The 23,290-nt window shown below is 43.9% G+C and overlaps 1 protein-coding gene across 2 annotated transcripts in view; it reads left to right on the top strand.

Annotated features, from left to right (window-relative positions):
- Nucleotides 1-20,193, top strand: part of SLC16A3 (solute carrier family 16 member 3) — a 104,537-nt gene extending 84,344 nt beyond the window's left edge. For both annotated transcript variants that reach the window (XM_040437355.1, XM_040437353.1), the window contains exons 3-5: nucleotides 11,645-11,788; nucleotides 17,990-18,757; nucleotides 19,500-20,193. In XM_040437355.1, the coding sequence (XP_040293289.1) occupies nucleotides 11,645-11,788; nucleotides 17,990-18,757; nucleotides 19,500-19,789 (1,202 nt within the window). In that variant the 3' untranslated portion in view covers nucleotides 19,790-20,193. The remainder of the gene's footprint in view (nucleotides 1-11,644; nucleotides 11,789-17,989; nucleotides 18,758-19,499) is intronic.
- The last annotated feature ends 3,097 nt before the right edge of the window (nucleotides 20,194-23,290 follow it).

The following is a 23,290-nucleotide window of genomic DNA, read 5'->3' on the forward strand; positions in this document are numbered from 1 at the left end:
CCCAAAATTCGGTACGGACCCGAACTATGCTCGAACTGTTCGCTCAACACTAATTAGGAGGTTTGTTCAATAAAGTTTGAATTGTACTCTTAACAGTTGATAACATGAGAATTAGGCTGACTGTTATTTACATCAATTATTTAGGTAAATGAGAAAAATATCATTTGCATAATAATTTGGAACAGGGTGTAAATTGGGCGCATCGTTCAGCAGTGAAGCAGATTTCAAAGACTGGTGTTTTGATAAATCTCGCCGCCTTGTTTGTTTTTTGTGTCTCTGCCAGGAACGCAGTCGTCGTCTTAGTTGCAGAAGCCTGTATGTTATTTCTCTTGCAGAGCCGGATAAGCCGACCCAGGATAAGGACGGTGTAATCCAGCCTCTTGTAGTGTCTGGCTGCTGAGTAAAGACAGATGATAGCCGAGGACTGGCAGCCTGTCAGTTATCTACACGGAGTCGGCTAGATTTCAGTTTTCTAGGATGGTCTCCTTTTAGCTCCTGCTTGAATTCTATATCCTTTAGAGGGGCTGTCCAGTACGTTTATATTGATGGCTATAGCCATGGTTTTGACACCCCGCACTCTCATTGATCAGCTGTTACCTTGTAGCTCCGTCCATTGTGCCGTGAACAGAGCTGAAAAGTGCAGCGTTGCAGCTTCCATTGAAGTGAATGGTAACCCGCTCTGTCCACTACACGGTGGATGCAGCTGTGTTGTTTTGGTGCCGGAGCTACAACAGAATAGTTGATTAGGGGTGCGGGGTGTTGGACGCCGCTTATCTGATGGTGATGGGATATCCTGAGGACAGGACATTTAAAATAAAAGTCCTGGACAGCCCTTTTAATGTCTCAAGCTTGATTCAGACAACCTCCATACTTATTGCATCATCTGTACAGAATAAGGCCTCTTGCACAGGACCGTGTCCCCCCCCCGTGGCCGTATTGCGGCCCATATACGGCGGGTCCGCAATACACAGGGCACCGGCTGTGTGCATTCTGCATCATGGATGTGGGCCCATTCACTTGAATGGGTCTACAAATCCAGAGATACAGAACCCTACTGAAGCACTATGGAGTGCTTTCGTGGGGTTCCATTCCGTGCTTCCGTTCCACAAAAAGATAGAACTTGTCCTATATTGTTGCGGAACGGACTGATTGCGGAACCCGATCCGCATGCGGCTGGCCCACAGTCGGTGCCCGTGCATTGCGGAACGCAATTTGCGGTCCGCAGCATGGGCAAGGCCGGCACACGTTCGTGTGCAAGAGGCTTAAAGGAGGGTCTTCAAAGCTGTGTGAAGCGATACTAGAAGGGACCAAGCGAGGCGTGTGTGTATAACATACCTGCTTTTGACCATTTAAAAAAAAATTATTCCGGTTCAACTTGTTTAACCTGTTTGGGACATAGGGCGTACCTGTACGTCCTATGTAGTTCCGATCACCGGCGGGCGGTGATCGGAACAAGGTGCCTGCTCAAATCATTGAGCAGGCACCTTGGGTCAATGCGCGGGGGGGTCCCGTGAGCCCCCGCCCGTGTCGGTGATCGCCGCAAATCGCAGGTCAATTCAGACCTGCTGTTTGCGGCTTTTACTGGAGGCTGCGGCGACGGGCGGCAGTGCCATCGGGTCCCCGTGCGGCTGTAGGGGGGACCCGATGGCATGGAAGGCAGCGCAATGCCTTCCTTAGGCATTGGCGCTGCCTGCTGGTGAAGAGCCTGTGAGATCCAGCCCCCTGGATCTCACAGGCCAGAAGCTGTATGAGTAATACACACAGTATTACTCATACAGCCAATGCATTCCAATACAGAAGTATTGGAATGCATTGTAAAGGGGATCAGACCCCAAAAGTTGAAGTCCCAAAGTGGGACAAAAAATAAAGTCAAAATAAAAGTTGAAAAAATAAAGTTTCCCCCACAAAAAATGTAAAGTTTCAAGTAAAAACAAAAACGTCATTTCCCCCAAATAAAGTAAAAAAATTTTTGTAGAAAATAGGGAGAAACAAAAGTTTACATATTGGCTATCGCCGCGTCCGTATCGACCGGCTCGCTAAACATATCGCATGACCTAACCCATCAGATGAATACCGCAAAAAATAAAAACTGTGCTAAATAAACCTTTTTTTTGTCACCTTACATCACAAAAAGTACAACAGTAAGCGATCAAAAAGGCGTGTGCCCACCAAAATAGTACCAATCTAGCAGTCGCCTCATCCCGCAAAAAATGAGCCCTTACCTAAGACAATCACCCAAAAAAAAAAAAAAGGCTCAGAATATGGAAACACTAAAACATTTTTTTTTTTTAAAAGCTGTTAATGTGTAAAACTTAAGTAAATTTCAAAAAGTATACATATTAGGTATCGCCGCATCCGTAATAAACTGCTCTATAAAAATCTCACATGACCTAACCCCTCAAATAAACACCGTAAAAAAATATAATTTTTACGCTCCGGCACTTGCATATACAACACATTGGTGAGTGTCTCTGTCGGGCTGCTCAGCCATGATGACATATTGTAGGCACGATCGCCTAATTACAATCTATTGTACAGCAGTGTAGTGAGCCCCCCCCTCATCCCCCATGCAGCTCTGCAAGTGGAAGCAACCAGTCCTGGTCACATTTTAGGACAGGTTGCCTGGGGCCATTTTAAATAATTCCCAGAGAACCTTATTAACCATGTAAAGGCCGGTTTAAAAAGTGCACAAAGTAGGGATAAGGTAGGGAAATATCAAAGTCTGTGCATCATTTTTCAGATATGCAAAAGGTGCAATTTTTGGGATAAGCATAATTTTGCACAAAAAATTAACATTTTAATCTTACATCGCTCTCCCACATAATAATTGGAGGGGAGTGGCCTTCCGCTACCTAACACTTAGGCCTAGTTCACACGAACGTTTTTTTTGCGGGTGTACGGGCCGTTTTTTTGTGTTCCGTTCATTTCAATGGTTCCGCAAAAAAAACCAGAATGTGTTCCATATGCATTCCATTTCCGTTTTTCCGTTCCGTTGAAAGATAGAGCTTGTCCTATATTTGGCCGTAAATCACGGGTCGTGGCTCCATTCAAGTCAATGGGTCCGCAAAAAAAACGGAACACATACGGAAATGCATCCGTATGTCTTCCGTTTCCGTTCTTTGCTGAACCATCTATTGAAAATGTTATGCCCAGCCCAATTTTTTCTATGTAATTACTGTACACTGTATATGCCATACGGAAAAACGGAACAGAAACGGAAACACAACGGAACACAAAAACGGAACAACGGATCCGTGAAAAACGGACCGCAAAAAACTATAAAAGCCATACGGTCGTGTGAACTTGGCCTTAGGCCTTTTTCACACGGGCGTTGCGGGAAAAGAGGCGGGTGCGTTGCGGGAAAATGCGCAATATAATTTTTTTCCCCGCGAGTGCAATGCGTTTTAATGCGTTTTGCACGCGCGTGAGAAAAATCTGCATGTTTGGTACCCAGACCCGAACCCGGACTTCTTCACAGAAGTTCGGGTTTGGGTTAGGTGTTGTGTAGATTTTATTATTTTCCCTTTATAACATGGTTATAAGGGAAAATAATAGCATTCTTAAAGGGAACCTGTCACTGGGATTTTGTGTATAGAGCTGAGGACATGGGTTGCTAGATGGCCGCTATCACATCCGCAATACCCAGTCCCCATAGCTCTGTGTGCTTTTATTGTGTCAAAAAAACGATTTGATACATATGTAAATTGACTCATTTCAGGTTAATTTGCATATGTATCTAATCAGTTTTTTTTACACAATAAAAGCACACAGAGCTATGGGGAATGGATATTGCAGATGTGCTAGCGGCGATCTAGCAACCCATGTCCTCTACCCAAAATCCAGGTGACAGGTTCCCTTTAATACAGAATGCTTAGTAAAATAGGACCAATATGTGAGAGAGAATCTAAATCGCACATCCTCATTACTATGCTTTTGATACAACAACTGTTTTAAATTTCATCAAGATAAACAATGGCTATACAGCACGATTATCATTAATTTGCTATGTACTATTAGGAGGCATTAGTATACAGTTTGATCAAAGAGCATAGGCCCACCTACCACGACAAGGTGGCCTCCTTTCAAGTGGGGACCTACTCTAACTATGGCGCAGTGCGGCGACAATTGCGCCCCCACACCCAGGGCCGGCGTCATAACCCGGCATCCCCGGGCAAGTGCCGGGGCCCAATGCTCCTGGGGGGGCCCACTGAGCTGCTATGAGCACTTCCATCAATACAGATGGGAGCTCTCACTGCTGTCATTTCACATACGCAGTACCCCTCTGGTGGGCCCTCTGAGCTGCAGAGACTCGGGACACGCCCCCTCTACACAGGACACACGCTGCCTGAGGAGACTGGAGAGAGACCGCAGGGCTGGAGCTGGAGCAGAGAAGTGTGAACACAGTCTGTGAGCAGTGGCGTACCGCCAATATAGGCAGCGCACGCAGCTGCTATGGGGCCCGTGGCAAGGGGGGGCCCGAAGTGCATGGAAGGCCCCGCCCCTATGTTTGTAGTTATGTATTTATCAATGCTACAGTCTTCTGTCCCGACTCCCGAGTCCCCATCTGGAGCTTGGGCGGGCCCCGCTTCCCCTCTGCTCAGGCTCCCCACCCGACCCAGCCAGTGACATACTGCAAGTCTGCAACGCCGCTCATTCTCCTCTGTTTGCTGGGCGCTCGCACTGAACTGGCCAATCAGCATTTAGTGGTACAAAGCTCCTGCTGCTGATTGGCCAGTGTGCGAGTCACAGGCTCAGCAGACAGGTCACAGATCAGAGAAGAACTGTGCAGGCGGGTGGTTGGGCAGGGTGGCAGTCTTGTGCTTACCGCGCTCACCACCTGCCTCATACTGCCACCAGTTCCACTGAGACCCAACTCCAACCAGCCCCCAGCATCGTCGGCTTGCCCCTGACCTGTTGTGTGCCGCTGCCAGTCTGCCACCAAAGACAAAGTAAGTTGTACACTCACAGCAGTGAGTGACAGACTCTACGTTTAAAAAAGTTCATGGGGGGTGGTGAGGGATGGCTATTGGTGGGAAAAGGGCAGGAGCAGCAAGCAGAGTTCCTGCAGGGTTGGGGGGGGGACGGGGACTGTTCTATAAGGGTTATTATTATATAGAGGACTCAGGAGGAGTACCCCCCCCTCCCCCCCAATGAACTCTGCTGTTAAATTGCTAATTTAGAGTACTGTGTCATGGGGGGATGGTTAGTGGGGGGAAGAGGGCAGCAGAAAGTATGGTTGGGGAACACTATTCTATAAGGCTTATTATTATATAGATGACTCAGGACAGTGCACCGCCCCCCGTAATTTAACCCCTCAGGTCCCACACTTAATAGCAATTTTTTTTTATAGATTAATAGTAAAAAAAGAGTGAAAAAAATATAAAATAAAAAACACTGATATATTAAACGTTTAAATCACCCCAATTTTACATATAATAATATATAAACAATAAAAAAAATCATATTAGGTATTGCCGCACCCGAAAATGTCTGCACTGTTAAAATATTTTAATAAATAACCTGTACAATAAACGCCTTAACGAAAGAAAAAAAAAAAAATTAACAACGGAAAAAAAAAATGGAAAACATGCAAGAGCAGGTGGTGGGATGGGTAGCGGGTGGAATTAGGGGGCCCAATTCAGATTCTTGCTATGGGGCCCAATGATATCTATGTACGCCCCTGTCTGTGAGTGAGTCTGCACTGTGACTGGCTCTTCTCTGTGGGACAGAAGGAAAGGGGGGGACACTGCTGCTTCATTCTATTTAGTTGTGTTACTGTTTTATTAAGCTGATTGTCTCCATGACACCTGCCCCCCCCCCCCCCCATATCCTGTCCTATCTCATCCTTATGGAGCCCCTGCTGTCTCCTTTCCTCCCTCATGTATCCAGGGCTCCTGTCCCACCCTCCTATCTCCTATTGCTGCCCTGCACAGACCTCCTGCCACTACTTGTATGAATCCCCCTCAGAGCCCCTTCAACCTACTTGCTGTGTCCACCCCTCCTGTCCATCCAGGGCCCCGGGCCCCTGTCTCACTCCTCTGCCTCTCATTATGGTGGCATCTGAACCGCATTCACCATAAGGACCTTCTAACATCACAGGGTCATGTGACTGTGCCCCCCACCCCGTACTGTGCCCCTTTATACCCTGCATTGTGCCCTCCTACCACACCCTGTGCAGTGCCCCTAGTCATTCCCTGTACTGTGCCCTCTTATACCCTTTTATCCGGTCACTGTATGGTGGTTTTATCCTTGTATGGTGGTTTTATCCTTGTATGGCGGTGTTATCACTATATGGCGGTGTTATCACTATATGGCGGTGGTATCCAATAACTGCATGGCCATAACTGTATCCCCTTCCCTGCCCACACCACTTTTTTTAGACCTGGCATGAGCGGGAAAAGATACAGATTGCGGTGTTAAGGACCTTTGCGCCACATCTGTGTCAGAAATACGCCTAATATAGACGTATTTCTATATAATAAATGACCCCCTAATCGTATGATTATTCGGGGGGTGGGGCTAATATCTTTATATTATATAGATTCTAGTGTATTATACTGTGCCCTGTATTTTCCAATAGATAAATGATCCTTGGGAAGCACAGTCCTCATCCCTGACCACCAGGATCAGGTAGCGCTCTGTCAGTACATGGCGGCCTCCCCTCTCCTCCATGCTGCTCCGCTGTGTACTGGTGCTTATTCTGACACTAGGTCTGGGTTCACATCACATTTTTGCCATCCATTTAATGCATAGTGAAAATGTATGCGTTAACAGATGCCTCAGACTGATGCCGTACAGTGGCGTCCGTTCACCATACAGTTCCATGGTAAAAAAACATATACGTTAACGTATGCATTTTTTACTTGACTCTGCAGGATACAAAAACGTGGAGTGCTGCACATTTGTATACATCAAACCGATAGGAAAAACGTAGTGTGAACCCACATTGGGGGGGGGGGGAGGGGGACGTACTTAATTTCACTGTGGGCCCCAGTCAGTTCTAGCTCCATCACTGCACATCTCCTTCTCTCCTCCAGGCCCGGCTCACTGCTGCAGCGGGCCGCCGTAGAGAAGGAGCGCAGGGAGCTGCGGTTAGTGAATGACAGGACCACCAGCTCCCCTGCAATGATAGGTATGTGAGGGGGCCACTGGGGGGTCATTCATCACACTGTGAGGGTCCCTTACACAGTATAATGACTCCCAGTGCCCCCCATTTAGTATAATGATCCCCATTGACCCTCCATTTAGCATAATGACCACCAGATCCCCCATTAAATATAATAACCCCTCGTGCCCCCTCCATACAGTATAACCCCCAGTGTGGGGGCGACTGGGGGTCATTATTCTGAATGGAGGGTCACTGTGGGGTCATTATACTGTGAGGGCCCTTTACATAGTATAATGACCCCCAGTGTCCCCCATTTAGTATAATGATCACCAATGACCCTCCATTCAGTATAATGACCCCCAGAGCCCCCTCCATACAGTATTCCCCCAGTGTGGGGGCTACTGGGGGTCATTATTCTAAATGGGGGCGACTGGGGGTTATTATTCTGAATGCAGGGCCACAGGTGGTCATTATACAGTGGGGGGGGGGAATTGGGGGTTCATTATACTGTGTGAAGGGCCACTAGTAGTCATTATACTGTATAGGGGCCACTAGTAGTCATTATACCGTGTAGGAGCCACAGGGGGACATGTCAATGTAAAAAAATGCCTCATGGGGGCCCACTGGGATTTATCGCCCAAGGGCCCACATGAACCTGGAGCCGGCCCTGCCCACACCGCTCCAGCAGGCAATGGGACCCAGTAGCCACACAGCACCCACTGTGCAGAAAAGCCACCTAGGCCCTGGGCCCCATCACTCCACCAGCACGGCACAAAAGCAGCGACGGCCACCGTCCAGCACCGCATGTGAACTGGTGCAAAGAGCTCATCTGTTCACAGCCTCTCAGGAACACCAACTGAGAGGTGGTAGGAATTTATAAGCCCTTTGCAGACTTCTGCAGATTAAAAGCACCTGAGCCGAATGGGGAGGAGTGCTGATCCAGAGGGAGGAAAAGCAAAGTCTATACAATGTATCCAATGTGTGAGAGAGAATCTAAATCGCACATCCTCATTACTATGATTTTGATACAACTGTTTTAAATTTCAGCAAGATAAAAAATGGCTATACAGCACTATTATCAATCTATTGCTATGCACTATTAGGAGGCATTAGTATACAGTTTGATCAAAGAGCATAGGACCACTTACCACGACAAGGTGGCCTCCTTTCAAGTGGGGACCTACTCTAACTACGGCGCGGCGCAGTGCGGCGACCATCGCGCCCCCACACCGCTCCAGCAGGCAATGGGACCCAGTAGCCACACAGCACCCACTGTGCAGAAAAGCCACAATAAAAGCACACAGAGCTATGGGGAATGGATATTGCAGATGTGCTAGCGGCGATGTAGCAACCCATGTCCTCAGCTCTCTACCCAAAATCCCGGTGACAGGTTCCCTTTAATACAGAATGCTTATTAAAATAGGGATGGAGGGGTTAAAAAAAATAATAATAATAATAATTTAACTCGCCTCATCCACTTGTTTGCACAGCCCGGCTTGCCTTCTTTCTTCTTCTTTGATGACCGGGGAAGAAAAGGACCTTTGGTGACTTCACTGCGCTCATCACATGGTCCATCACCATCATGATGGACCATGTGATGAGCGCAGTGACGTCACCAAAGGTCCTTTTCCTTCCAGGTCATCAAAGAAGAAGGCAAGTCGGGCTGCGCGAACAAGTGGATGAGGTGAGTTTAATTATATTTTTATTTTTATTTTTTTAACCCCTCCATCTCTAATTTACTTAGCATTCTGTATTAAGAATGCTATTATTTTCCCTTATAACCATGTTATAAGGGAAAATAATAAAGATCGGCTCCCCATCCCGATTGTCTCCTAGCAATCATGCGTGAAAATCGCACCGCATCCGCACTTGCTTGCTGATGCTTGCGATTTTCACGCAGCCCCATTCACTTCTATGGGGCCTGCGTTTCGTGAAAAAATGCACAATATAGAGCTTGCTGCGATTTTTCACGCAACGCACAAGTGATGCGTGAAAATCACCGCTCATGTGCACAGCCCCATAGAAATAAATGGGTCCGGATTCAGTGCGGGTGCAATGCGTTCACCTCACGCATTGCACTCACGCGGAAAACTCGCTCGTGTGAAAGGGGCCTTACTATATTTTACCCCAGAATTTGCTTTTTTGCCACAGAAGATGCACCAAATGCTTGGCCTCTCACAGGGGTTGTCTTGGATGATAACCCCTGGAGACTTAACCTGTGCTCCTGAACATAAAAAACCCCATTGTCCATGTTGCTGCTTCTGGTCCCTGCAGGACCAGAAAGTGGCTTGGTCCTGTGACTGCTGCGACCGATTATAGGCTTCAGTAGTCATAGCCGATTCAACTGTACATCTCTGCTGTAGCATAGCGTTCAAGCTGCTGAGGCCTGTGATTGGCCAAACAGCCTTCTGGTCCTGTAAGAATGGAGCAAAAGTGAGAGGGGTTTGTTATGTTCAGGGGCGTAGTTTAGGACCCCAGGGGTTCAAGGCCAGGCAACAACCCCTTAATACCTATGGCTCATCTTATTCCAGCATAATTCTTCTTGAGACTAATGCGAGACCACTGCAGTTTTAATAACCCTCCCCTCCCTTCTAACCTATCCTTCTAACTCCATACATCCTGATTGATCTTCACAATGGATTATTATTATTATTATTATTATTATTATTATAATTTTTTTATTAGTTTGCGCTGTTACAGGCACCAGTGATCACAGAGCTATAATAGTTCAGGTCTGAATGACCCCTTAGAATTGGCTCCAATGTGATTGATAGATGGTTTCATTGTTATTCCCAAAATTTTCATGTCTGGCGTTAAGCTCCTCTACGTGCAGGTGTGTACTCGCTAGCACATTATCTGGTGTGGATGGTTGACTCTAAATCGGCTTCCTCCCATCTCCCTTGCTAATGAGATGTAATCCAGTGTTTAGTGATAGATTAGCCTGTCCAGTACGACACAAGGATAATTTATCTTCATTCCCTGGCTGCAATGTTAACAACAGTGATACAGCTGGCATCGGTAAAATGGCTCGCGGCAGCCATCTTATCAAATCGTAGGATTAACTGTAGAATTCAATCAGATATCTGTTTTTATATGTATGAGGCTACTTTCACACTAGCGTTTTTGCTGGATCCGGCAGGGTTCAGCAAAAACTCTTCCGTTACTGATAATACAACCATCTGCACCCATTATGAACTGATCTGGTTGTATTATCTTTAACATACCCAAGACGGGTCCGCCATGAACTCCATTGAAAGTCAATGGGGGACAGATCCATTTTTTATTGTCAGAGAAAACGGATCCGTCCCCATTGACTTTCATTGTGAGTCTTGCTCCGCATCGCAGGACGGAAAGCAAACCAACAGGGTGGTGAGTGTGAAGACAACCCTACTGTTGAATATTTTGTTCCCCAGCAACTCTATGGAAATAAATGGTCGGCTTAGCGTGCATGGTTATAGGGAGGTCGGGGCTGGCAGTTGGTTGATCTTTTCCATTGGAAGCCCAGTTCATGGAGAAGTTCCTACATCAACTGTGCCTATGACACGCCAACATTTTGGCCCACATGCATAATCGGTTCCTTTTTCAAGCTAAGCACATGGGCTAAAAAGGCATTATGTTATAGTTGTTGGTGAAATAAACTCTCTTCTGTACTACATTAAATCACAGTGATGTTTTTTTAAAGTGATTCTCCGGTCCCATAACTTTTTTTTTTTTATCTGCCCAGAGTACCCAAAACACTGCATATTTTTGCCCCATATCCCTGTTTTCCATGTCAGCTCTTTCCTTCCTCTGTTCTCAGAATCAATGCATCCTGGTAGGATGTTTACATGCAGAACTTCCTGTTGTCATCGGCTTCCTGCTGGGTTTTTAACCAAACTCTGCATGCTCTGCTTTGTAGTGTCTCTCAGGGCTTGTCCTGCCTAGCAAACATGGTAAAAGAAGGTGTAAAGTGTGTGACTGTGAAACATTACAGAGCAGAGAATGATGGCTTTGTTTAGAAACCCCAGCAGTAAGCCGATGACGACAGGAAGTTCTGCATGTAAACATCCTGCCAAGATGCAGTGATGCTGAGAACAGGGGAAGGAAAGACCTGACATCAAAAACAGCGATATGGGGCAAAAATATGCAGTGTTTGGAGTACTCGGAGCAAAATTCATTTTGAAACCAAAGAAGCCCCTTTAACAGGCTTTACAGTGGACCAGAGAGGGGTGCATTTTCGAAGGAATAGCAAGACCTCAACCTGAGCTTGTGGCATTAGTGCAGTTTCACAACCACCTTTTTGTTAAGTACTTATGTCCCTCAAGATGGCAGGTGAGCATTTAAAACTGCATACATGTGACTGAATATTATGTTATACAGGAAAGAAAAATAAATAATAAAAATCCATATTTCTCTTGCTATTGTTGCATTTATTAGGTCTTACTATTCTTCTTCCCTGATCCACAGTCTATTTCTATAACCTCCCACTGTATACTGATGACGGGTATTAAGTATGGCATACTACATATCTGACTATGATTATATTTTGTCTTCCAGGTCCTCTCTGTAGTATCTGTGTGAACCGGTTTGGGTGCCGGCCAGTAATGATGGTTGGTGGTCTATTTGCCTCACTTGGGATGGTGTGTGCATCGTTTTGTACAAACATCATAGCAATCTACTTCACAGCTGGAGTCGTCACAGGTAGGTTACATCATCATTCAAAAAATTATGGGCAACGGTAGTCTTAAGAACAACTGCTAAAGGCCAGGAAATTAAAAGTGTATTCCCATCTGGGCACTTTTGACATATCCTATCAATATGTCATAAGTATCCAATGGGGGGGGGGGGGGGATTCCTACCTCTGGGACCCACTCCTGTCACTAGATAAGGGTCAGGCTGTGAAAGGAGAGCAAGCTGTGCATGCTGGGCACCACTACGGGACTTCTGAAAATAGCCGAGTGCTGGCCCGACTGTTTTAAGAAGTCCTTTAGTCGTGAATAGAGAGAGTTCTTGCTGCTCATGCACAGCATGCTATGTGTTCAAGGTCGGTGCCTCATTCTTGACATGGGAGTGGGTCCCAGAGGTGGGACCCATACCTATTGGACATTTATGACATATACTATTGATATGCCATAATTGTCTAGATAGGACAACCCCTTTAAGTCCTTGGAAAATCACAATTGATCACACTATGCAGATTGGGTTTATGCTACATACTGGGGCAGACTTAATAAGGCCCTGTTCACACTACATTTAGGCCCCTTGTAGACGAGCGTTCCTCCCGCAGCAAGTCCACAACGCAGCTCCCGGTCTGACCTCCCAGTTCTGCCGGGGGTCACATAGCATTATATTGTTTTATGATGCTATGTAACCCTTACAGTTCTGTAATGTATTGGATAACACTGGCAGGGGCGGACTGACAACTCATGGGGCCCCGGGCAATAGGAGATTATGGGGCCCCTGTGTCCCTGCCCACCCTCAAGCCACACCCACATATCACACCGCCCACATCACTTATATCAATATGTAAAGCCCAGAGAACCCTTTTACCTTATGTTATCTGTAGTGTTACATAGGACTGCAAAAATACCCAGGAGCCAAATAAAATTTTTAGTTGCCAAATTTAAAATGCATAAATTAGACTACTTTTACACTAGCGTTTATGCTGGATCCAGCAGGGTTCAGCAAAAACACTTCCGTTACTGATAATACAACCATCTGCATCCGTTATGAACCGATCCGGTTGTATTATCTGTAACATAGCCAAGACAAAGTCAATGGGGGACGGAACCGTTTTCTATTGTGTCAGATCCATCTTGATCCACATCCCAGGACGGAAAGCAAAATACAACCTGTTGCGGTTTGCTCTCCGGTCTGGGAACGCAACTAAACGGAACGGAATGCATTTTTGGAGGATTCCATTCTGTTCAGTTCAGTTTTGTCCCCATTGACAATGAATGGGGAAAAAACGGAAGCGTTTTTTTTCCGGTATTGAGAACCTTTGACAGAACTCAATACTGGAAAACCTTAACGCTAGTGTGATAGTAGCCTTATAATAAAAAAAAACATATGGAAGGATTTTAGCAGGCACTCACTTTTCATCTGAACACATGTATAGTTGAAATAAAATATATTTATTGAAACAAATATGGTTAAAAATGGTTATAAAATATCATATAAAAACAATGTATCTACTCCACAGCCCAAAAACGATATGTAGTCGGCTGCGTCTTGTAATAGGTTGACAATCTCAATACTTTGCTGTATGTTAGAATAGCTTGAGTTCAATATTTGGGTCCGTAATTCCAATGATTGATAATTCGTCTCCGTATTGCACACACCACTGTATAGTACTTCACAAACCACAGTACAATCAATGTCGTCGAGTCAAAACTTCGTATGTCACAATAGTTAGTATTGCCAGAACAATATTACACCTTTTTGTTATTCTATAATAATGGGGTAACTCGGATATGAGGGGATGTTGCCGTTCCGAGGATGTGCCTGAACACGGCGTCCTGCGTGGTTTATGGCACTAGTCTTACCTCTACTTTTGGGCTTCCCCTTTGCAGAGTCCCCTATATTGATGCGGTGGTGTCCGACTTGTTGGTGACTGCTGCGCTCTGTTTAGTTGCAGCGGTTGGCGTTCCTCGTGGTTGCTGGTAGCGTGTGTTTCCGGGTATGGTGACGTGGATGTCCACGTGACTGGAAGCTCCGATCACATGACCCGAGGTCTCCGTGTGGTCAAAGAAGGAGTTAGATAATAGATGTTGTAGAAGACCTTTTCTTGTTATCCTTTAGTGATCACTTGGGATGTCTTTAGCTGTCATATGGGATGGACCCTTTACTTTCCCAAACGCGTTTCGGGACCCTTAGTCCCTTCATCAGTTAGACTCGGCGACATTGATTGTACTGTGGTTTGTGAAGTACTATACAGTGGTGTGTGCAATACGGGGACGAATTATCAATCATTGGAATTACGGACCCAAATATTGAACTCAAGCTATTCTAACATACAGCATAGTATTGAGATTGTCCACCTATTACAAGACGCAACTGACTACATATCGTTTTTGGGCTGTGGAGTAGATACATTATTGTTTTTATATGCTATTTTATAATCATTTTTAACCATATTTGTTTCAATAAATATATTTTATTTCAACTATACATGTGTTCAGATGAAAAGTGAGTGCCTGCTAAAATCCTTCCATATCTTTATTCTACTAAGCTTGGGTGTAGCACAGCAGAGCACCGCTACCATTTGAGTCATACGGTAGAGCCACCTCACTTAAGTCACACATTGCCAATAAAAAAACACTTGGAGGAGAAGATGAGACACCGGTCACAGTAGTGAGCCAGCTCTACATATAGGAGAATACAGCACCACATACCTCTTACGTCCAGTGACCTCTCGTCATGTAGATCTTCTCTTTCCTCTTCTCCTCCGTTTGACCCAGACCGCCATGACAAATTCTTTCAGCTGCATCTCGTCTCTACAGAGTTTGTTACACAGACATGTTAGATTTCTCATAATTGGGGTCATTTATCAAACTGATGTATAGTACAATTGGTTTAGTTGCCCATAGCAACCAGATTCCACCTTTCATTCTCAAAAGGAGCTGTCTAAAATTAAAAGTGGAATCTGGTTGCAACTAAGCCAGTTCTACTTTACATCAGTTTGATAAATGACCCCCAAATGTCCCTATGGTGTCTACAGCAATTATAATCGCTTTATTTACATTTGACCCACTAACACGTGTTGAGACCTAATAATCTGGTTATTTACAATGGTCACTAGGACCAGTAATTGTCTCTGGGTTGACACGTATTATTAAAGTGCTAAAAATTAACATTTATTGCTTGTCTTTAAAATTCCTAAACGAGAACTGACGTGATTAAAAATATCAGCCATGTATGCCTTGTCACTTGTAGTGATCTAAGTATTTTTGTGAGACCACTAGGGGGCAATCTTCACTTGTGGCTGCCTAACTATCTCCACACAGCTCTTGCCGTGCTTAGTTTGATGCACACTGTTTGTTTCACAGTGCGCTGCCTCCTGATAGCGAATGCCCTCCTAGTGTTCACTGGTTACTTATTATTGTATCAGAACTCATTGCTTTGCATAACCTGGCTGGCTAAAATATAACATATATCAGTCACTGCCCATACCCCTGAAGACGCCAAGTGCTTGGCGAAACATGTCGGGGGGCAGAGAGTGATATATGTTATATTTTAGCCAGCCAGGTCATGCAAAGCAATGAGTTATGAACAATAATAAGTAACCAGTGAACACTAGGAGGGCATTCGCTATCAGGAGGCAGCGCACTGTGAAACAAACAGTGTGCATCAAACTAAGCACGGCAAGAGCTGTGTGGAGATGGTTAGGCAGCCTCAAGTGAAGATTGCCCCCTAGTGGTCTCACAAAAATACTTGGATCACTACAAGTGACAAGGCATACATGGCTGATATTTTTTATCACGTCAGTTCCAGTTTAGGAATTTTAAGGACAAGCAATAAATGTAAATTTTTAGCACTTTAATAATACGTGTCAACCCAGAGACAATTACTGGTCCTACAGCAATTATAATGTCCCCTAGAGTACCCCCAGTATTAATAACATCCTATATTGGGCTCCAGGTAATAAAACCTGTATAGTGTCCCTTAAAAATAATGTCCCCTAATATGTCCTTGTAATAGAAATGCCCCTATAATTCCTACCCAATATCGACATCCCCCACACTGCCATCACAGTAGTAATTGTCCCCCACACTGACCACACGGTACAAATTGTCCCCCACACTGCCCCCATGTAGTAGTTTGCTCCCCAAGTAGTAATTTGCCCTCCATTGTCCCTTCAGTAATATGTATCCTCTCCTCCTGTGCCCCCTCAGTAATGCCCTCCAAAGTTGGCTTGGCACCAAAAATAAAACATAAAAGCCAATACTTACCGATGTCCTAGACTCCTGGCGCTCACTCGTAGATGGGCAGGCGTCCCGGCACAGGCGCGTGATGACGTTATCGCGCCCGCCTGCGCCCTGCTCTGTTAGTGGCCGTGCTTGGTTATTGCAGCTCAGCTCACATTCACTTCAATGGTAGATTCAGTGGAAAGAGGAATCCTTTGAACTCCATTAGCCTCATTAAAGTGAATGTTCCCGTCGTGGTGTACGTTTAAATGCAGGGTTTTTTTTTTGGTATTCAAATGAATACCCCCACTGAAAAGTCAAACAGGGGAAGGGGATGTGCAGGGACTAAACGCAGTGTGAAGCGAGCCTAATCCTGTCTATTATTCAGACAGGATGATTTATGTCTAGTCTAGGCTCATGCAAAGAGGTGTCTCCCAAGGAAGAGAACCATCTTGCTAGCACCACCTTGTGGAAGTGGCTTCCTGTGATTCAAAATCGGACTTTTTAGCAAGCCTTGGGATTTGACAAGCGAATATGGCCAAGCCAAATATCCTGTATTGTGCAGCTACTGAGCTAGGGGCCCGCTGTCAGTGACCATCCCATAGAGAAGGCAGGAACTGTTCCTGGGTATCCCTGGCTTCTGGATCGCTTTATACACAGCGCTGAATGAGAGTTGTGTATACAGATGAGGAAGCAGTGTGCCTCTTCCTGTCCCGGCCCGGTGGTTATGTGACCGCCGGGGCCGAGAGACTACAGGAGCTGCTCAGGCTTTCTTAGACCTCGATCAGCCCTGTAATTCCCCTGTAACTGGGGTTACTATGTCAGCCCCAGTTACCGGAGAAATCCACAATTAAACAAAAAAAAAAAAGTTAAATGTCCCCAAAGGTTTTGTATGACCTTTTGGGGGACACAAAGTGTAAAACACCCAAAACTTTTATTTTTTATTTTTTTTCAGCTTTAAAAAAAGGCCCTTCCCCTTAAGAAGTAATTAAAAAATTGTAAAAAAAAAATAAAGAAAAAAATTTAATTGACATGGTATCACCGGCCCTATAAAAATATCACATGATCTAGCCCCTCTGGTGAACGCCGTAAAAAATAAATTAAAAATCATGGCAAAAGAAATAAGTATATATGCGTGTATGTATGTGTGTGTGTGTATATATGTATATGTATATGTATGTATGTATGTATATATATATATATATATATGTCACCTCACAAAAAACATATTAAACGGTCAAAAAGTAATATGTACCCTAAAATGGTACCAAAACAGCCCTCACACAAGACCATTGCCAGAAACCTGTAAAAAAAAAAAAAAGCTAAGAAAATGGCCTCATAAAAACATCATTATTATTATTATTTTTTTTTTTCAAAATGCTCTCCGCAAGGGTCACGCTCGTGTGAAAGAGCCCTAAACCAGAATTCTGACACCTCTAGCTTAGGCTACTATCACATCTGCACTGTTCTTTTCTGGTATTGAGATCCGTCAGAGGATCTCAATACCGGAGGAAAACACTTCAGTTTTGTCCACATTCATTGTTAGTGGGGACAAAACTGAATGGAACAGAGTGCACCAGAATGTGTTGCGTTCCCATCCCGGACAGAAAAGCGCTGCAAGAGTGCATCACGGGAATGCGGAGCAAGACTGATGAAACGCAATGTAAGTCAATGGTGCCGGATCCGTTTTCTCGGCTACAAAATAAAACTGATCCGACCCCCATTAACTTACAATGGTTTTAGTGCCGGATCAGTCATGGCTATTTTTGAGATGATACAATCGGATCCGTTCATAACGGATTCTGCCAGTTGTATTATCCTAAGCATTTTTGATGATCCATGATGGATCCATGATGGATCCAGCAGAAACGCTGATGTGAAAGTAGCCAAAGCGTTTCTACCCCACTGAATTAGTGCTATTAATGGTCAACTGTTTTTAACTATTTTTGAGCTTTATGTTCCTTGTGACTTATTATTTCTACTGTGTCTCTGACAGGCCTCGGACTGGCATTGAATTTCCAGCCATCACTCATCATGCTAAATCGATACTTTGACAAACGCCGTCCACTGGCCAATGGATTGGCGGCTGCTGGAAGCCCGGTGTTCCTTTGTGCCCTGTCTCCTTTAGGGCAGATTCTCCAGCATGAGTTTGGCTGGCGAGGAGGCTTTCTTATATTAGGAGGCCTGCTCCTTAACTGCTGTGCATGTGGTGCCCTGATGAGGCCGCTAGAACCACCAAAAAATCAAAAAGAAGAGACCAAAGAAGTAGTAAAGGCCAAACCTAAAAAACTGCTTGACTTCTCTGTGTTCAAGGACCGTGGATTTGTTATCTACACTATAGCTGCTTCTATTATGGTTCTAGGGCTTTTTGTACCTCCGGTATTTGTGGTGAGCTATGCAAAAGACCTTGGGAATGAAGATACAAAAGCCTCTTTCCTTCTCTCCATTCTTGGGTTTGTTGACATCTTTGCACGGCCCACCTGTGGTATCATCGCTGGGCTGAAATGGGTACGACCGCGCTGCGTCTACCTGCTCGGCTTCGCCATGATCTTTAATGGATTCACTGATCTGATGGGATCCATGGCGGACACCTACGCAGGCCTGGTGGTGTTCTGCATCTTCTTTGGAATTTCATATGGGATGGTCGGTGCCTTACAGTTTGAGGTCCTCATGGCAATTGTTGGCACACACAAGTTCTCCAGTGCTATTGGATTAGTTCTTCTGGCAGAAGCAATAGCTGTCCTTATTGGACCACCATCAGCAGGTAAGCATAGGAAGGGACATTTCTTGGTGTTTCCGATTCCATCTCTTAGGAAATGTAAGCAACATCAATGTTATATTGCCCAAGAGTTAATAATCCACCGGGACCTATAATAGAATCTGAAAAAGAGGTCATCCTGATGAGAAAAATCCATTTGAGGGCTCATGCACATGAACGTATTTTCTTTGTGTCTATTCGGTTTTTTTTGTGTACCGTATGTGGGACCATTAATTTCAATGGATCAACAAAAAAAACGGAAGTTACTCCGTGTGCATTCCGTTTGTCCATATTTCCGTTTTGCAAAAAAATTGAAGCTCTCCTATTGTCTGTATTATGGACAAGAATAGTACTGTGCTATTAGGGGCCAGGTGTTCCGTTCTGCAAAATACGGAATGCACGCAGACGTCATCCATATTTTTTTGCCGACCGCAAAATACATGCGGTCACGTGCATGAGTCCTTAGGCTGGGAACACACGTTATTTTATTTTTTTTTGGGTGCAAAGGCAGACATGGATCCAGCAGGAAGGAGAAGTAGAAGTTCTTGCTTAGGCTACTTTCACACTGGCGTTTTGGTTTCCGTTTGTGAGATCCGTTCAGGATCCGCACCAAACGCGAGTGTGAAAGTAGCCTAAGGAACACTGCCCTAGAGGATCTAGACAACATGTCTGAAATTTTTCTGAAACGCTCTTCTGTGTTTATCACATTGATTACTTAATTTATTTCTTTATTTTTTATCATTCACAGGTAAACTTTTGGATGCAACTGGAAGATACATGTTCGTGTTCCTTATCGCCGGGATAGAAGTGTCCACGTCTGCCTTAGTTTTAACCTGTGGCAATTTCTTCTGCATTAAGAAAAAGCCTGAAGAACCTCATTGTAAAGAGGAGGCTGCAGAAATTGGGGAGATCAAAAAACTAGAAGACAAATCGCCCCAGGATGAGAAGGCAGTACCTGCCGAGGTGGAACAGTTCATGAAAGAAGAAGAGACTGACAAAAATGGTGACGTTGTAACTAATCCAGAAACCAGTGTGTGAAGGATGACTGGACGTTTAGCAGATTTTATTTATCGGATTAGCATTAGGGCTGTGCCAATTATTGATCACTCCAAACTAAACCACACATGCATAAGTCAGAGCAAAAAGTCACCTGACAGCCTAAACTGTTATATATTATTGTGAACTGTTGTATCGACCCATCACGCTTAGTGCTTGGATTGGGGTCACACAGTTTAGATTTTAAAGTGTTGTTTTTTTTTTTTTGTTTGTTTTTTTTGTCCACTGTACATTTATTGTTTTATATTTATCATTTTATTTATGACGTCTCTTTACAAACTTTTATTTGACATTTGAATTTTTGCTGTATTTGGTATTGCACTGAGAAATGAGTAAATTATACGTACATTTAAACATATAACTTTTTAATAAAAGAAATGTTCTGGTGTTTTGTTTTTTTTTCTTTTTCTTTCTTTACATTGAGTAAAATATCGACAAGGGTGGGTTTGAGTAATAGTCCAAAATTCTCAATGTATATCACGAAATTGGATTAGGTCCCCCTGCTGACCATGGTCATGGGCTCTATGATGCTGTAAGTTTTTGGATCATTAGACCCTGGAATTTCGGGTACATGCACCCATTTCATGCCCTGCCCCTCTGCTCCTCCTAGCCAGGTATTGTTTGCTTGGCTGCATTGACGATGTGTCAGTCTACTCCACGTGACCGCTGCAGCCAACTGCCGGCCTCATCAGTCTCGTGCCTTATACTACTGAGAGCAGTGAATGGCTGATGTCATGGTTGCAACGGCAGGGAGGATTGGAATTGGAGAAGTGTGGAATGAAATAGGGGAGTCTACATTGTTTTATTACTTTGACACTTTCTGGCTTGGGGTAAACACTTTTAAGAGAAAAGGTCATCAGATTTTACAAAACTGCTTACATTATTAAATAGATCTTACATATGTTGAGACTGGTGTACTTACTTTGCAAATCTATGTCAAAATAGGCTGGGTGGACAGATATTTGATTTTAGCTTATGAATACATGAGCTCTTAGGCCTATTGCACACGACCGTATGGCTTTTTCAGTGTTTTGCGGTCCGTTTTTCACGGATCCGTTGTTCCGTTTTTTGTTTCTGTTCCGTTTTTCCGTTCCGTTTTTCCGTATGGCATATACAGTATACAGTAATTACATAGATAAAATTGGGCTGGGCATAACATTCAATAGATGGTTCAGCAAAAAACGGAACGGAAACGGAAGACATACGGATGCATTTCCGTATGTGTTCCGTTTTTTTTGCGGACCCATTGACTTGAATGGAGCCACTGAACGTGATTTGCGGGCAATAATAGGACATGTTCTATGTTGAAACGGAACGGAAATACGGAAACGGAATGCATACGGAGTACATTCCGTTTTTTTTTGCGGAACCATTGAAATGGATGGTTCCGTATACGGAACGCAAAAAACGGCCAGTAAACGGGGAAAAAAAACGGCCGTGTGCAGGAGGCCTTAATCTACATTTACCCTAAAAAAAAAAAATGCTCATTTTAATATCAGGTGGGTAAACTTTCAAAAAGGAGTGCATGGCCTACCTGCGGCTCTCCAGCTTTTGTAAAACTACAATTCCCACCATGCCCTGCTGTAGGTAGTCTGGGCATGGTGGGAGTTGTAGTTTTGCAACAGCTGGAGACTGGCGAGCCTCTTGTTGGCCATCCCTGGTATAGCCATTCTGATATGGGATTTCATAGTAAGTACACCAGCCTCGTCGGGTCTAAGGTATCTCTGATATTGTATGCAGGTTATGAAACCTGGTGACCGATCCTCTTCAAAAGGGTTTACCCTATGGCTGTGCAGCCTGTGACGGTATTACGGGCCGCAAACAGGAGGTTTTCAATATATTCGCACTGGCCGTGTGCACTCCGTATTACGTTAGGTTGAATGGGTCTGCAATATGCAAGCGGAGCAGAAGCACTACAACGCTTTTCCGTGGGAATTTGGTCTGCAAAAAATAGAACATGATTTTTTTAAATTTTTTTTTTTGCAGTGAGGACTGTATTGCGAACCCATTCAAGTGAATGGGTCCACATCTGCACAAATGGCAGGCACACGTCTGTAGCCAGTGCATTGCAGTCCACAGTGCGGGCACAGCCCTAAACCAGCAATTGTAATAAAAGAATGCATACTTTCACATTTAATCCTCTGACGCTCCCAGTGCTGCAGTTTCAATCCTCCAGGCCACTGCCAACAGCCATTCACTGTGTCAGTTAAATACGGCATGAGACTGATGAAGCTGAAATACAAGAGACTACCCATGGACAGGTGTTGTGCTGTTTTTAGAAGAAAGCAGCCATGTTTTTCTAATACTGGACAACCCTTTTAGGCAGATTTATGATGGTCACTGAGTACATACATGGATTATTGTTTTGCAAAGGGCCCCGTCACATTCTGTCGTCTTAACTAGTGTTGAGCGACATGTCCCATATTCGAATTCGCGATATTTCGCGAATATTCGAAAGAATTTTTGTAAAATATTTGCGAATATTCGAATTCGATATTCTTTCGCATATGCGATAAATCGTAATTTAAAAAAAAATCGCATAATGCGACTTTCTTCAAGAAAGAAAATATAGCATTAAATTTAGTGCTATATTTTCTTTCAAAGAATATTCGTCATATTATAAAACCTTAATATATACCAATATAGTGAATAGACTATTAAAAAAAGATTCTACCACTATATTAGTTAAATTACTATTTTTTATTTTTTTATTTGGCGAATATTCTCTAGAATACTTACTATATATTCCTGTTTTAGAATATTATGAATAGGCTAAAAAAACAATAAATCCCAATAAAGCAAATATATTCTTTATTTAGAATATTTTTTTATTTTTTTTTTTAATCTATCTTTACAGTTTTTAACATACTCCTCCCCGACAAGCGTCACGTCACTGTGTGGTTAGAATATACTATCGGATCTGAGTTTTCCATGCGTTCGTGAAAACTCAGATCCGACGGTATATTCTAACTACTGCGGCAGGGTTAATAATATTTTTCAAATATTCGCCTCATCGCTGTTCGATAATTCGCGTATTCGATAATTCGCTTATTCGCTACACCACCTAAGTTAATATTAGTGTGATGCGCATGTGCGTATGGTTTAGCGTGTGCACGCACGTTAGTTCCTTTTTCAGAGCCTGCGAATTTGGACAGAGAAAATGGTGGCCAACAAATTCAGAGATGAAGAGGACGAACTCCTGCTAACTGTAAGTACAACACTTTATGTGATTACATTTTGAATGCATGTTCGAACCATATCTGTATAGTAACTAATTAGTAAGCAATAGTGTATTTAAATATTTGTGAATGCGCAAATATGCGAATATATGTGCGCACTAAATATAACTTCATCTTTTATCAAGTCTAATTAGATATTCATCATTGTTGTAATAAGTATTGTTTTGACATCACAGCACTTTGTCTGTAGCAAGTATGTATGTATGTATGGACAGCAAAGAAATATCAAGCACATGCACATTGC

Source organism: Bufo bufo, chromosome 6 (genome assembly GCF_905171765.1).
Source record: "Bufo bufo chromosome 6, aBufBuf1.1, whole genome shotgun sequence".
NCBI classification, from domain to species: domain Eukaryota; kingdom Metazoa; phylum Chordata; class Amphibia; order Anura; family Bufonidae; genus Bufo; species Bufo bufo.